We start from the raw sequence: 15,412 nt of genomic DNA, 5'->3' as shown, positions 1-15,412 counted from the left end.
CTTTTGGCCATGACTGTATGGTAAGTATATTAGCAAACTAAAATGACACTTCTAAAGACTATTGCAGTCTCAGAATTAATCAGCCCCTTCATTATAAGCATTTTTAGTAATTAGAGCACCCTCTAGCTGCTATGACCTGCCAGCTTCTGAGAAATATTAATCATTACACTTGGACTATGACCTCTAGGTCACTAACATTTTTGGGTTTACAAACTGCAACAGCCCCCTTCAAATCCAAAAATTTTCTATGGGTTTTGCGTCCGGTGACTACAACAACCATTCCAAAATTTTCCACTACTTTTTCTGAGACCGAGGCCTTAGTGAACTCTTGGGTATACTTGGAGTTATCTTGAAAAAAATGGTCCAAATAAAGGTTTGAATTTTTTTTTATTTTGATCAGGTTGAACAAAATACACTGCTCAAAAAAATAAAGGGAACACTAAAATCCCACATCCTAGATATCACTGAATGAAATATTCCAGATGTAAATCTTTATTCATTACATAGTGGAATGTGTTGAGAACAATAAAACCTAAAAATGATCAACGTAAATCACAACTAATATCCCACACAGATCTGGAGTTGGAATGATGCTCAAAATCAAAGTGGAAAATGAAGTTACAGGCTGATCCAACTTCAGCAGAAATGCCTCAAGACAAGGAAACGATGCTCAGTAGTGTGTGTGTCCTCCTCGTGCCTGTATGATCTCCCTGCAATGCCTGGGCATGCTCCTGATGAGGCGGCGGATGGTCTCCTGAGGGATCTCCTCCCAGACCTGGACTAAAGCATCCGCCAACTCCTGGACAGTCTGTGGTGCAACGGGACGTTAGTGGATGGTGCGACACATGATGTCCCAGAAGTGTTCAAAAGGATTCAGGTCTGGGGAACGGGAGGGCCAGTCCATAGCTTCAATGCCTTCATCTTGCAGGAACTGCTGACACACTCCAACCACAGGAGGTCGGGCATTGTCCTGCATTAGGAGGAACCCAGGGCCAACCGCACTAGCATATGGTCTCACAAGGGGTCTGAGGATCTCATCTCGGTACCTAATGGCAGTCAGGCTACCTCTGGCGAGCACATGGAGGGCTGTGCGGCCCTCAAAAGAAATGCCACCCCACACCATTACTGACCCACTGCCAAACCGATCATGCTGAAGAATGTTGCAGGCAGCAGATCGCTCTTCACGGCGTCTCCAGACTCTGTCACGTCTTTCACATGTGCTCAGTGTGAACCTGCCTTCATCTGTGAAGTGCACAGGGCATCAGTGGTGAATTTGCTAATCCTGGTGTTCTGTGGCAAATGCCAAGAGTCCTATACGGTGTTGGGCTGTGAGCACAACCCCCATCTGTAGACGTCGGGCACGCAGACCATCCTCATGGAGTCGGTTTCTAATTGTTTGTGCAGACATATGCACATTTGTGGCCTGCTGGAGGTCATTTTGCAGGACTCTGGCAGTGATCCTCCTGTTCCTCCTTGCACAAAGGCTGAGGTAGCTGTCCTGCTGCTGGGTTGTTGCCCTCCTACGGCCCCCTCCACATCTCCTGGTGTATTGGCCTGTGTCCTGGTATTGCCTCCAGCCTGTGGACACTACGCTGACAGACACAGCAAACCTTCATGCCACAGCTCGCATTGATGTGCCACATTGGATGAGCTGCACTACCTGAGCCACTTGTGTGGGTTGTAGAGTCCGTCTCATGCTACCATGCGTGTGAAAGCACAACCAACATTCAAAAGTGACCAAAACATCAGGCAGAAAGCATTGGTACTGAGATGTAGTCCCCACCTGCAGAACCACTCCTTTATTGAGTGTATCTTGATACTTGCCAGTAATTTCCATCTGTTGTCTATTCCATTTGCACAACAGCATGTGAAATTGATTGTCAAACAGTGTTGCTTCCTAAGTGGACAGTTTGATTTCACAGAAGTTTGATTTACTTGGAGTTATATTCTGTTAAGTGTTCCCTTTATTTTTTTGAACAATGTATTTATCTGCTCCAAGGTCCAATAACACCCAGGTTTCATCTTTATCAAAGATGGCAGTATATTATCTCATAGGATTTCCTGAAGCTTGATCAAATCCATCTTGCCTTCCACATGCTGCAGGATTCAGAATGCCGGAGGAAGCATAAGAGCCCTCAGATCATCACCAAGACATCAGCATGCTTCACTGTGGGCCAGATGTTTTTTTTAGTGCATGTTTTGTTCTTGCTACTCTAGACATACCGCTGAACCCTAGGCCTGAAAAGTTCTGGTCTCATTTCATCACACCACAGGACAGAGTTCCACTTCTCTGGCCCATCAATATGGTTTTCAGCACTTTGGAGCGGACACTTCTTGTGTTTTTGGATCAGTAGTACATCTTGGAGTTAAAGCATGGAGGACAAAGCTGCCTCCGCTAGCATAATGGCAGAGTGCACAGTTCAGACTTGCTGCTCAGCTATGCTACCGGTGTAAAATGTCAATCTTCTGGAGCGCACCCACCATGGCAGCCAAGAAGATGCAACGCAAGGAACAGTGTATAGTCTCTTGATAACCCAGCAGAAATTTGTAAATGTTGATAATAAACCCAATTTGCATTGGGGCCAGTGGGTAGGGTTTGAATAATTTGGATGGCTACTGGAATTATTTAAAGAGGGTTTTCCCATGAACAAAGTATATTTAAATCACAAGTTCTATTGGATGCAATGAAAATAAAATTGTCCCTGTGCTGATATAATCTTATAGATGTGCCCCCGCTGTGTACTTTAACAACAAGCAGCAAAATCTTTACATTACAGAAAACATCCGCTGCGATCCCATGCTGTCCTGTATACTCTTGCTTGCACCCCTGTCATTAGCGCTCCTCTAATCTATGCGGCTACATGAAATTAACAACTTGTCCAATATAATCAGATCTAGTTTTGTAACGAAGGCCTAAAACACACAATCCTAAATTCAAACTTACCTTGAAGAGGTCCCTTGAATGATTCAGTAGAAACATAGTGAATTGTTCACTTTGTCCTCTTGATACTGTGGGGTTGTGAACTATGACTTTTGTGAATGTTTTTAACACTATCACTTTGTTATCAAACTGGACAAAAAAATAAAGAGAAAAAAAAGGGAGTAGATTTGCAATAAAACATATAGGTATTTTTTATTATCCACATTTAAAAAATGACTGTAAGGCTGTGTTCACATGTCCAGTAGTGACCAGTTAGAACGGACCCAGCAGAAACCCGTTGGCAATAAAGTAGTGCAGACAACTTTTCAATCCGTTTTTAAATAACTGATCTCTACTGGTACCCTTTTTATAACATTGAAGTCTATGGAAAATGGATCCGTTAATCAGTCATCTGTTTTGTTTGTTTTTATTTGTAATGGATCCGTTATTGGATCCAGTAAGCGAAAAACGTACCCGTTACAAAATTATGGAAAATGGATATGTTAATCAGGCATCCATTTTTCTTTAGACTCCAATGTTAAAAAACAGTACCAGCAGAGATCAGTTTTTTAAAAACGGATTCGAACGTTTTGTCTGCACTACTTTATTGCCAACGGATTTCTGCTGGATCCGTTCTAACTGATCACTACTGGACATGTGAACACAGCCTTACAGAAATATGCAGTGATCAGCATATCAAGCCTATGACTTTAACACACACCTAAAAAGCTATTACTTGTCATAATAGCAGCTCTGGCAACTTTCGGTTGGAAGAAGTTCTCACCTATCCACTGGATTGATGATAACTTTTAAATCTGACTGCTGGGACCCCAATCGCTAGAACTAGGCACTTTCACCACTGACAGAATGGAGTGGGGCATTGTGCATGTTAAAGCTGCACGCCAGTGATTCTCTACTGGACTGCTGAAGCTCTGGACTTGTCTTTACATCAGTGGTGCTCAAGCATTTCTGACCTAAGGGCCACATTTAACGGCTGACAATTGCTACAATAAAGCTGAAAGGGGTAATACATTTAGAGAGGTTTATGACATTAAAAGTATACACCATAAATGGAGAACTGGGGTCCCCTTCTCCCCCAAACAGTACTGTAGAAAGGAGGGAACCCTGCATGCCTGTTACTCTCTCTATTGAAGAGTATGGGTGTTGTAGTAGCTGACTTCATGTTACAATTCTGAATAAGTAACATCAGCACTGAGTACACAGGAACAGATGGATTGCTCAAGTGATATCTTATTATATTAGTCTCCGCCAGTGGGACAGACAAAAACCAAATAAATGTTTCGGCCGATTTGGCCTTTATCAAGGTTATCTGTATGGTGCAGGTATTTTTTTCCCAACAAATGGCACTTGTATCTCACTCCCCCCTGCCATTAATAGCACTTGTAGCTCTCTCTTTTTCCCCTCACTATTGGCACTTGTAGCTCTCCCACCCCCTCTAATTGCACTTGGAGCTCTCTTTACCCCCCTCACTATTGGTACTTGGAGCTCTCTCTTTTTCCCCTCACTATTGGCACTTGGAGCTCTCTCTTTACCCCCCCCCCCCCCTCACTATCGGCACTTGGAGCTCTCTCTTTTTCCCCTCACTATTGGCACTTGGATCTCTCTCTTTTTTCCCCTCACTATTGGCACTTGTAGCTCTCTCTCCCCCTCTAATGGCACTTGTAGCCCTTATCACCCTATTGGTACTTGTAGCTCCCCCCTCTAATGGCACTTGTAGCTCTCTCTTTTCCCCCTCACTATTGGCACTTGCAGCTCTCTTCCCCCCTCACTAATAGCACTTGTAGCTTTCTCTTTTCCTCTCTCACTAATGGCACTTATAGCTCCCCCACTAGTGGCACTTGTAGCTCTCTCTTTTCCCCCCCTCACTATTGGCACTTGTAGCTCTCTTCCCCCCTCTCACTAATAGCACTTGTAGCTCTCCCCCACCCCACTAATGGCACTGTTAGCTCTCTTTATACCCCCTCACTAATGTCACTTGTAGCTCTCTTTACCCCCCCTTACTAATGGCACTTGCAGATCCCCCCACTAATGGCACTTGTAGCTCTCTCTTTTTCCCCTCACTATTGGCACTTGTAGTTCTCTCCCCCTCTAATAATAATAATCTTTATTTATATAGCGCCCACATATTCCACAGCGCATTACAGTTTAACAGTATCAAACACAACAGACATAAGTAACAACGTTAACAATACAATAATTAAAGCGAAATAAGATGACCCTGCTTGTGAGAGCTTACAATCTACAATGGGGTGGGGGAGATACAAAGTACAGGTGTGTATTTACAATGCTGTATTTACAATGATGGTCCAGCCATCTTCAGAGGGTGGGGGATAAATGGAGATAGTGAATGGGCTACACACACACACAACATAAAATGAGTTTGATTAGTGAACGTGGTAGGCCGTTCTGAACAAATGTGTTTTGAGCGAGCGCCTAAAACTATGCAAATTGTGGATGGTCCTAATATCTTGGGGTAGAGCATTCCAGAGGATTGGCACAGCACGGGAGAAGTCTTGGAGTCGGGAGTAGGAGGTACGGATTAATGCAGAGGTTAGTCGAAAGTCATTTGCAGAGCACAGTGGTCGGTTAGGCCGATAGACAGAAATAAGGGAGGAGATGTAAGGGGGTGCCGCACTGTGGAGAGCTTTGTGGGTGAGAACAAGTACTTTGAATTGTATCCTGTAATGAATGGGCAGTGTAATGACTGGCGAAGAGCGGACGCGTCCGAGTAACGATTAGCCAGATGGACAACCCTGGCTGCTGCATTAAGGATGGACTGGAGAGGGGAAAGTCGCGAGGGGGAGGCCAATTAATAGAGCATTACAGTAGTCCTAATGGCACTTGTAGCTCTTTTCCCCCCTCACAAATGGCACTTGTAGATCTTTCCCCCCTCACTAATGGCACTTGTAGCTCTCTCTTTTCCTCCCTCACTAATGGAACTAGTATCTCTCTCCCCCTCACTAGTGGCACTTGTAGCTCTCTTTTCCCCCTCACTAATGACACTTGTAGCTCTCTTTTTCCCCTCACTAATGACACTTGTAGCTCTCTCTTTTTCCCCTCACCTTGGCACTTGTAGCACTCCCTTTTCCCCCCTCACTAATGGCACTTGCAGCTCTCTTTTCCCCCCTCACTAATGGCACTTGTAGTTCTCTCCCCCTCACTAATGGTACTTGTAGCTCTCTTTTCCCCCTCACTAAAGGCACTTGTAGCTCTCTTTCCCCCCCTCACTAATGGCACTTGTAGCTCTCTCCCCCTCACTAATGGCACTTGTAGCTCTCTCCCCCTCACTAATGGCACTTGTAGCTCTCCCCCCCCCCCCCCCCCCCCACTACTGGCACTTGTAGCTCTCTTTTCCCCCTCACTAATGGCACTTGTAGCTCTCCCCCCCCCACTAATGGCACTTGTAGCTCTCTCTTTTCCCCCTCAATAATGGCACTTGTAGCTCTCTCTCCCCCCCCCCCTCACTAATAGCACTTGTAGCTCTCCCCCCCACTAATGGCACTGTAGCTCTCTCTCTTTCCCCCCTCACTAATGGCACTTGTAGCTCTCTCTTCCCCCCCCCCCCTCACTAATGGCACTTGTAGCTCTCTCTCCCGCCCCCCCCCCCTCCCTTACTAATGGCAATTGCAGATCCCCCCCACTAATGGCACTTGTAGCTCTCTCCCCCCCCCCCCCCCACTAGTGACACTCATAGCGCTCTCTTTCTTTCCCCCCTCACTAATGGCACTTGTAGCTCTCTTTACCCCCCCCTTACTAATGGCAATTGCAGACCTCCTCCACTAATGGCACTTGTAGCTCTCTCTTTTCCCCCTCAATAATGGCACTTGTAGCTCTCTCTCCCCCCCCCCTCACTAATAGCACTTGTAGCTCTCCCCCCCACTAATGGCACTGTAGCTCTCTCTCTTTCCCCCCTCACTAATGGCACTTGTAGCTCTCTCTTCCCCCCCCCCCCCTCACTAATGGCACTTGTAGCTCTCTCTCCCGCCCCCCCCCCCTCCCTTACTAATGGCAATTGCAGATCCCCCCCACTAATGGCACTTGTAGCTCTCTCCCCCCCCCCCCCCCACTAGTGACACTCATAGCGCTCTCTTTCTTTCCCCCCTCACTAATGGCACTTGTAGCTCTCTTTACCCCCCCCTTACTAATGGCAATTGCAGACCTCCTCCACTAATGGCACTTGTAGCTCTCTCTCCTCCCCCTCACTAATGGCACTTGTAGCTCCCCCCTCTAATGGCACTTGTAGCTCTCTCTTTTTCCCCCTCACTAATGGCACTTGTAGCTCCCCCCCCCCCTCACTAATGGTACTTGTAGCTCTCTTTTCGCCCTCACTAATGGCACTTGTAGCTCTCTTCCCCCCTCACTAATGGCACTTGTAGCTCCCCCCTCACTAATGGTACTTGTAGCTCTCTTTTCACCCTCACTAATGGCACTTGTAGCTCTCTCTCTTCCCCCCTCACTAATGGCACTTGTAGCTCTCTCTTTACCCCCCTGTTGTGAATTCTGCTTTTGGGCTCCCTCCGGTGGTTGTAGGTGGTAATGCAGTTGTCCCTGGCCTGCAGTCCTGGACAGGTGTATCTGCTAATTGCAATTCTGACTGGGGTATTTAGGTTTGCAGGACTCTTTAGTCCTTGCCAGTTGTCAATGTTTCTTGGGAAGTGTTGGATCTTTGTCTGGCTTCTCCTGCTTAGCTGCCAATTCAGCAAAGGTAAGTGTCTGTTTCTTTTTCTATGGCACACAAGCTGTGTGCTTGTTTTTTGATTGTATTCCTGCTCTGAGTTTAGGAGTCTCTGGAGTTGCAGATATACGTTCCACGTCTTTAGTTAGATGGAGGAATTTTTGGTATAATCTGCTGTGGATATTTTTGGAAGGGTTTTAATACTGACCGCACAGGACTCTGTTCTATCCTTTCCTATTTTAGCTAGAGTGGCCTCTTGTGCTAAATCCTGTTTTCTACCTGTGTTTGTCTTTCCTCTACTACTCACAGCCAATATTTGTGGGGGGCTGCCTATCCTTTGGGGTTCTGCTCTGAGGCAAGATAGTATTCCTATTTCCATCTATGGGGATATCTAGTCCTCCGGCTGTGACGAGGTGTCTAGGGTTTGTTAGGTACACCCCACGGCTACTTCTAGTTGCGGTGTTAAGATCAGGATTTGCGGTCAGTATAGTTACCACCTACTCCAGTGAAAGTTTTCATGCTGCTCCAAGGTCACCGGATCATAACACCCCCCCCCCCCTTACTAATGGCAATTGCAGATCCCCCCACTAATGGCACTTGTAGCTCCCCCCTCTAATGGCACTTGTGGCTCTCTCTTTTTCCCCTCACTATTGACACTTGTAGCTCCCCCCCCCTCACTAATGGCACTTGTAGCTCTCTCCCCCCACTAATGGCACTTGTAGCGGTCTCTTTTCCCCCTCACTAATGGCACTTGTAGCTCTCTCTTTTCCCCCTCACTAATGGCACTTGTAGCTCTCTCTTTTCCCCCTCACTAATGGTACTTGTAGCTCTCTCTTTTTCCCCTCACTATTGGCACTTGTAGCTCCCCCCCTCACTAATGGCACTTGTAGCTTTCCCCCCCCCCACTAATGGCACTTGTAGCTCTCTCTTTTCCCCCTCACTAATGGCACTTGTATCTCTCTCCCCCCCCTCCTCACTAATGGCACTTGTAGCTCTCCCCCCCCCCCCCAATAGTGACACCTATAGCGCTCTCTTTCTTTTCCCCCTCACTAATGTCACTTGTAGCTCTCCCCCCCCCTCACTAATAGCACTTGTAGCTCTCTCTCTCCCCCCCCCCCCCCACTAACGGCACTGTAGCCCTCTCTCCCCCCCTCACTAATGGCACTTTTAGCTCTCTTTACCCCCCCCCCCCTTACTAATGGCATTTGCAGATCCCCCCCCACTTATGGCACTTGTAGCTCTCTCTTTTTCCCCTCACTATTGGCACTTGTAGCTCTCTCCCCCTCTAATGGCACTTGTAGCTCTTTTCCCCCCTTACAAATGGTACTTGTAGCTCTTTCCCCCTCACTAATGGCACTTGTAGCTCTCTCTCTTTTCCTCCCTCACTAATGGCACTAGTATCTCTCTCCCCCCCTCACTAGTGGCACTTGTAGCTCTCTCTTTATCCCCCTCACTAATGACACTTGTAGCTCTCTTTTTCCCCTCACTATTGGCACTTGTAGCTCTCCCTTTTCCCCCCTCACTAATGGCACTTGTAGCTCTCTTTTTCCCCTCACTATTGGCACTTGTAGCTCTCCCTTTCCCCCCCCCCCCCCCCCTCATTAATGGCACCTGTAGCTCTATCTTTCTCCCCTCACTAATGGCACTTGCAGCTCTCTTTTCCCCCTCACTAATGGCACTTGTAGCTCTCTTCCCCCCTCTCACTAATAGCACTTGTAGCTCTCTCTTTCCCCCCACTAATGGCACTTGTAGCTCTCTCTTTCACCCCTCAATAATGGCACTTGTAGCTCTCCCTTCCCCCCCCCCCACTAATGGCACTTGTAGCTCTCTTTTTCCCCTCACTATTGGCACTTGTAGGTCTCCCTTTTCCCCCCTCACTAATGGCACTTGTAGCTCTACCTTTCTCCCCTCAATAATGGCACTTGTAGCTCTCTCTTTTCCCCCTCACTAATGTACTTGTAGCTCTCGTTCCTCCCCCTCACTAATAGCACTTGTAGCTCTCTCTTCCCCCCCCCCACTAACGGCACTGTAGCCCTCTCTCCCCCCCTCACTAATGGCACTTTTAGCTCTCTTTACCCCCCCCCCCTTACTAATGGCATTTGCAGATCCCCCCACTTATGGCACTTGTAGCTCTCTCTTTTTCCCCTCACTATTGGCACTTGTAGCTCCCCCCACCCCTCACTAATGGCACTTGTAGCTCTTCCCCCCCCCACTAATGGCACTTGTGGCTCTCTCTTTTCCCCCTCACTAATGGCACTTGTAGCTCTCTCCCCCCCTCCTCACTAATGGCACTTGTAGCTCCCCCCCCCCAATAGTGACACCTATAGCGCTCTCTTTCTTTTCCCCCTCACTAATGTCACTTGTAGCTCTCGTTCCTCCCCCTCACTAATAGCACTTGTAGCTCTCTCTCCCCCCCCCCCCCCTCTAACGGCACTGTAGCCCTCTCTCTCCCCCCTCACTAATGGCACTTTTAGCTCTCTTTCCCCCCCTCAATAATGGCACTTGAAGCTCTCTTCCCCCCTCTGACTAATAGCACTTGTAGCTCTCTCTTTCCCCCCACTAATGGCACTTGTAGCTCTCTTTAACCCCCCTTACTAATGGCACTTGCAGATCCCCCCCACTAATGGCACTTGTAGCTCTCTCTTTCTTTGCCCCCCCTCCCCCCAATGGCACTTGCAGCTCCCCCCCTCACTAATGGCACTTGCAGCTCTTCCCCCACTAATGGCACTTGCAGCTCTCTCTCTCTCTCCCCCCCCCCCCACTAATGGCACTTGTAGCTCTCTTTACCCCCTTACTAATGGCACTTGCAGCTCCCCCCCACTAATGGCACTTGTAGCTCTTTCTTTGCCCCCCTCAACAATGGCACCTGTAGCTCTCTTTACCCCCCTCCCCCCCCCTATTGGCACTTGCAGCTCTCCCCCCCACCCCTCACTAATGGTACTTATCGGCTACTTCTAGTTGCGGTGTTAAGATCAGGATTTGCGGTCAGTATAGTTACCACCTACTCCAGTGAAAGTTTTCATGCTGCTCCAAGGTCACCGGATCACAACACCCCCCCCCCCCCCTTGCTAATGGCAATTGCAGATCCCCCCTCTAATGGCACTTGTGGCTCTCTCTTTTTCCCCTCACTATTGGCACTTGTAGCTCCCCCCCCCCCTCACTAATGGCACTTGTAGCTCTCTCCCCCCCACTAATGGCACTTGTAGCGGTCTCTTTTCCCCCTCACTAATGGCACTTGTAGCTCTCTCTTTTCCCCCTCACTAATGGCACTTGTAGCTCTCTCTTTTTCCCCTCACTATGGGCACTTGTAGCTCTCTCTTTTTCCCCTCACTATTGGCACTTGTAGCTCCCCCCCCCTCACTAATGGCACTTGTAGCTCTTCCCCCCCCCCCCCCCCACTAATGGCACTTGTGGCTCTCTCTTTTCCCCCTCACTAATGGCACTTGTAGCTCTCTCCCCCCCCTCCTCACTAATGGCACTTGTAGCTCCCCCCCCCCAATAGTGACACCTATAGCGCTCTCTATCTTTTTCCCCTCACTAATGTACTTGTAGCTCTCGTTCCTCCCCCTCACTAATAGCACTTGTAGCTCTCTCTTCCCCCCCCCACTAACGGCACTGTAGCCCTCTCTCCCCCCCCTCACTAATGGCACTTTTAGCTCTCTTTAGCCCCCCCCCCCCTTACTAATGGCATTTGCAGATCCCCCCCACTTATGGCACTTGTAGCTCTCTCTTTTTCCCCTCACTATTGGCACTTGTAGCTCCCCCCACCCCTCACTAATGGCACTTGTAGCTCTTCCCCCCCCCCCCCCCCACTAATGGCACTTGTGGCTCTCTCTTTTCCCCCTCACTAATGGCACTTGTAGCTCTCTCCCCCCCTCCTCACTAATGGCACTTGTAGCTCCCCCCCCCAATAGTGACACCTATAGCGCTCTCTTTCTTTTCCCCCTCACTAATGGCACTTGTAGCTCCCCCCCCAATAGTGACACCTATAGCGCTCTCTTTCTTTTCCCCCTCACTAATGGCACTTGTAGCTCTCTCCCCCCCTCCTCACTAATGGCACTTGCAGCTCCCCCCCCCAATAGTGACACCTATAGCGCTCTCTTTCTTTTCCCCCTCACTAATGTCACTTGTAGCTCTCGTTCCTCCCCCTCACTAATAGCACTTGTAGCTCTCTCTTCCCCCCCCCCCCCCACTAACGGCACTGTAGCCCTCTCTCTCCCCCCTCACTAATGGCACTTTTAGCTCTCTTTACCCCCCCCCCTTACTAATGGCATTTGCAGATCCCCCCCCCCACTTATGGCACTTGTAGCTCTCTCTTTTTCCCCTCACTATTGGCACTTGTAGCTCTCTCCCCCTCTAATGGCACTTGTAGCTCTTTTCCCCCCTTACAAATGGTACTTGTAGCTCTTTCCCCCTCACTAATGGCACTTGTAGCGCTCTCTCTTTTCCTCCCTCACTAATGGCACTAGTATCTCTCTCCCCCCCTCACTAGTGGCACTTGTAGCTCTCTCTTTATCCCCCTCACTAATGACACTTGTAGCTCTCTTTTTCCCCTCACTATTGGCACTTGTAGCTCTCCCTTTTCCCCCCCTCACTAATGGCACTTGTAGCTCTCTTTTTCCCCTCACTATTGGCACTTGTAGCTCTCCCTTTTCCCCACTCACTAATGGCACCTGTAGCTCTAGCTTTCTCCCCTCACTAATGGCACTTGCAGCTCTCTTTTCCCCCTCACTAATGGCACTTGTAGCTCTCTTCCCCCCTCTCACTATTAGCACTTGTAGCTCTCCCCCTCACTAATGGCACTTGCAGCGCTCTCTCTCTCCCCCCCCCCCCCCCCTCACTAATGGCACTTGTCGCTCTCTCTTTAATTCCCGCCTCAATAATGACACTTGTAGCTCTCTTTACCCCCTTACTAATGGCACTTGCAGCTCCCCCCCACTAATGGCACTTGTAGCTCTTTCTTTGCCCCCCTCAATAATGGCACCCGTAGCTCTCTTTACACCCCCCCCCCCCATTGGCACTTGCAGCTCTGCCCCCCCCCCCCTCACTAATGGTACTGGTATCTCTTTATAGTTTTGCTTCTTTCTTTGCATTTGTTAGCAAATGGTTGATATATTTTTCTCTTCCCTTGATTTTCCTTTTTCTCTTATCATTCTTTTCTCTTTTTCTACCTTTCTCTCCTCCTTTACTATTCATATTCCTTGTTTTCATATACCTTCCTGACACAGCACAAGTCCCACATTCCAGGTGCCAAACGTCTGTACCGACCTCTACACCATACAGAAAACCTAGACAAAGGCGAAGGAGGCCAAAACGTTGGTTCAGTTTTTGTCTGTCCCACTGGCCGGACACTAATATAATAAAATATCACTTGATAAATCTATCTGTTCTTGCGTACTTCCTGTGTCGGAGCTACTCATTCATATTTATAGACATTACGTCATTCTTCGGGACACAAACCTTTCTACTACTGTTGGCATCAGCCACCTCTCTACTGTATGCCTCTGCACAGCGCTAGACAGGGGTCAAGCAACCATTGTCTCTTGATGTGTGGAGGACCCAGCTTTGGTCATACAGTGCTGTATTTGTGTCTCTGCTCCTGAACAGTGTGTGACTCTTCTGCTCTCATGAAAACTATTGTATACAGGTTAGAAATCGCACAAAAAGGTACAGATGGAAATATGTGGTACATACTGCACCCCTGCTTTAAATTTTTTTTTTTTTAAAGAAAACCTTAATTATGTAACACAGTATGATGTGTGGTTACCAATATGCACTGTACTGTAGTAATTTTTCTATTTAATGTGTACCTGTCAGATGTTTTGATCTGTTAAAGGGGATAAAACCCCATTGATTACCAGAAAGAGGGGACAAATGCTCAGCCCTTTGTCTCTGAACTGCACCTTTTGTCCCTTTTCTTCCCTAAGAAGCCAAACAATAGCAAATTCGCTCAGCTTTGACATGTGTCATTAACTAACTATAGCAGGAGCGGCGAGGCCCCGATGATCACCTTACCTGCCTCTGCAGCCGGTAGGCATCAACTTCAGAAGCAGCCGCCAGGAAAATAATTAAACGACGAAATTCCTCTCTTGATTGTGGCATGAGCAACCTAAGGAAAAGCTGGACAGCTTCCAAAGCTTGGCTTTGCTTTCCATTTTCTGCAACAAAAACACTATTAACACCTATTAAATAAATATAGTGGTTACAGGAAGTAAAGCATCATGTCACTGAATGTCTGTATACTGCACATCTTGGTGTACCAGACCGTGGCATTTACATGTCATGCCTGCTCACTGGAATGAACCCATGATGGGAAAGGTTTGTTCTTTCCATACAGGGTGAATACGATGGATACATGCAGAGCCTGATCATGATGGCAGCTGCCCACATACTGACCATGTATCAAGCTGCAGATTGAGAAATTCTAGGGCATAATTATTAATACTATCTAATCCTTGAACATTACAAACTTACACATGACAGTCTTAAAAAAAATCGCCAGATTTATTTTGACAAATTTAGCATATTTTAAGACTGTCTGGTGTAACTTTGCAATACTCATTAGATTACTTTGTGCCGTAATTTGGGTGCACAGTGTGGCATGTTAGGCAACGTCACTCTTGTGACAAGGTCCTGGACAAGGCACACCGTACAGGGACTGATGTCTACATTGATAATCTCTGTACAGGGTTACTGAATATGTTGCTTCTATACAAGCAACATGAATAAATAAAGGAATAAATGTAACATTTCTCATTAAAAAAAAAATCAATTCACAATGGTAAACGACTGAGTCACAGTATTCTTGATATATACCTCCAATGTATTCCACCATATAATCATCAGAAAAATAAGCTTTTCTGTTCAGTTACTTAAGAAAAAAAAAAGGTCTAAAAATTATCCCTACAGATGCCTGCCTGATAGATGTGAATAGCACACTTTTCATTGCTCCTGTCAATGGGCCACTACGAATAGGTTCACTGTATGTGTAATGTGAATATCTATAATATAACGCTGGGAGCGTCACTCTGTCCGAAGCCTTTATAGACTGCGCAAGCGCCGGCGCAGTCTGGGCCTCACAGAGTGACGCTCCCAGGAGATCGCGGTATGCGTAAACACTGAACGCACACCGCGATCTCCAACAGAGAAGCAGGGACCGCCAGGAGGGTAAGTATGAGCTATATTCACCTGGCCCCGTTCCACCGCTGCGCGCCGCCATCTTCCCGGTCCTCGGCCTGTGACCTTCAGTTCAGAGGGCGCGATGACGCGCTTAATGCGCGCCGGCGCCGCCCTCTGACTGACCAGTCACAGCCAGAGGACCGTGAAGATGGCGGCACGCAGCGGTGGAACAGGGCCAGGTGAATATAGTAAGTGCTGGGGGGCCTGAGCTGGCGGCGATACCGGCACCTGACCCCCACAGCGCGCCGGTGTCCCCGCCTGCTCAGGCCCCCCAGCACTCGGCGCCCAGCGACCATAGGTGAGTATGGTATTTTTTTTATATATATATTGCAGCAGCATACGGGGCTTATACAATGGAGCATCTTATGGGGCCATAAACCATAATGGAGCATCTTATGGGGCCATAAACCATAATGGAGCAGTGTACGGGGGCATATAGTATGGAGCATCTTATGGGGGCCATAAACCTTTATGGAACAGCGTACGGGGCATACACTATGGAGCATCTTATGGGGGCCATAAACCTTTATGGAACAGCGTACGGGGCATACACTATGGAGCATCTTATGGGGGCCATAAACCTTTATGGAACAGCGTACGGGGCATACACTATGGAG

General features: G+C 47.9%; 1 protein-coding gene across 1 annotated transcript in view; it reads right to left on the bottom strand.

The window, feature by feature from the left end:
* DEPDC4 (DEP domain containing 4) overlaps positions 1 to 15,412 on the bottom strand; it is a 62,671-nt gene that overhangs the window by 18,800 nt on the left and 28,459 nt on the right. The window contains exons 6-7 of the mRNA XM_069762006.1: positions 13,632 to 13,774; positions 2,945 to 3,070 (exon numbers count right to left, since the gene is read on the bottom strand). Of these exons, the coding sequence (XP_069618107.1) occupies positions 2,945 to 3,070; positions 13,632 to 13,774 (269 nt within the window). The remainder of the gene's footprint in view (positions 1 to 2,944; positions 3,071 to 13,631; positions 13,775 to 15,412) is intronic.

This window comes from Ranitomeya imitator, chromosome 4 (assembly GCF_032444005.1).
Source record: "Ranitomeya imitator isolate aRanImi1 chromosome 4, aRanImi1.pri, whole genome shotgun sequence".
NCBI lineage: Eukaryota > Metazoa > Chordata > Amphibia > Anura > Dendrobatidae > Ranitomeya > Ranitomeya imitator.
Note: the sequence above shows the minus strand (reverse complement) of the source record. Positions and strands in the feature narration are given on the sequence as shown.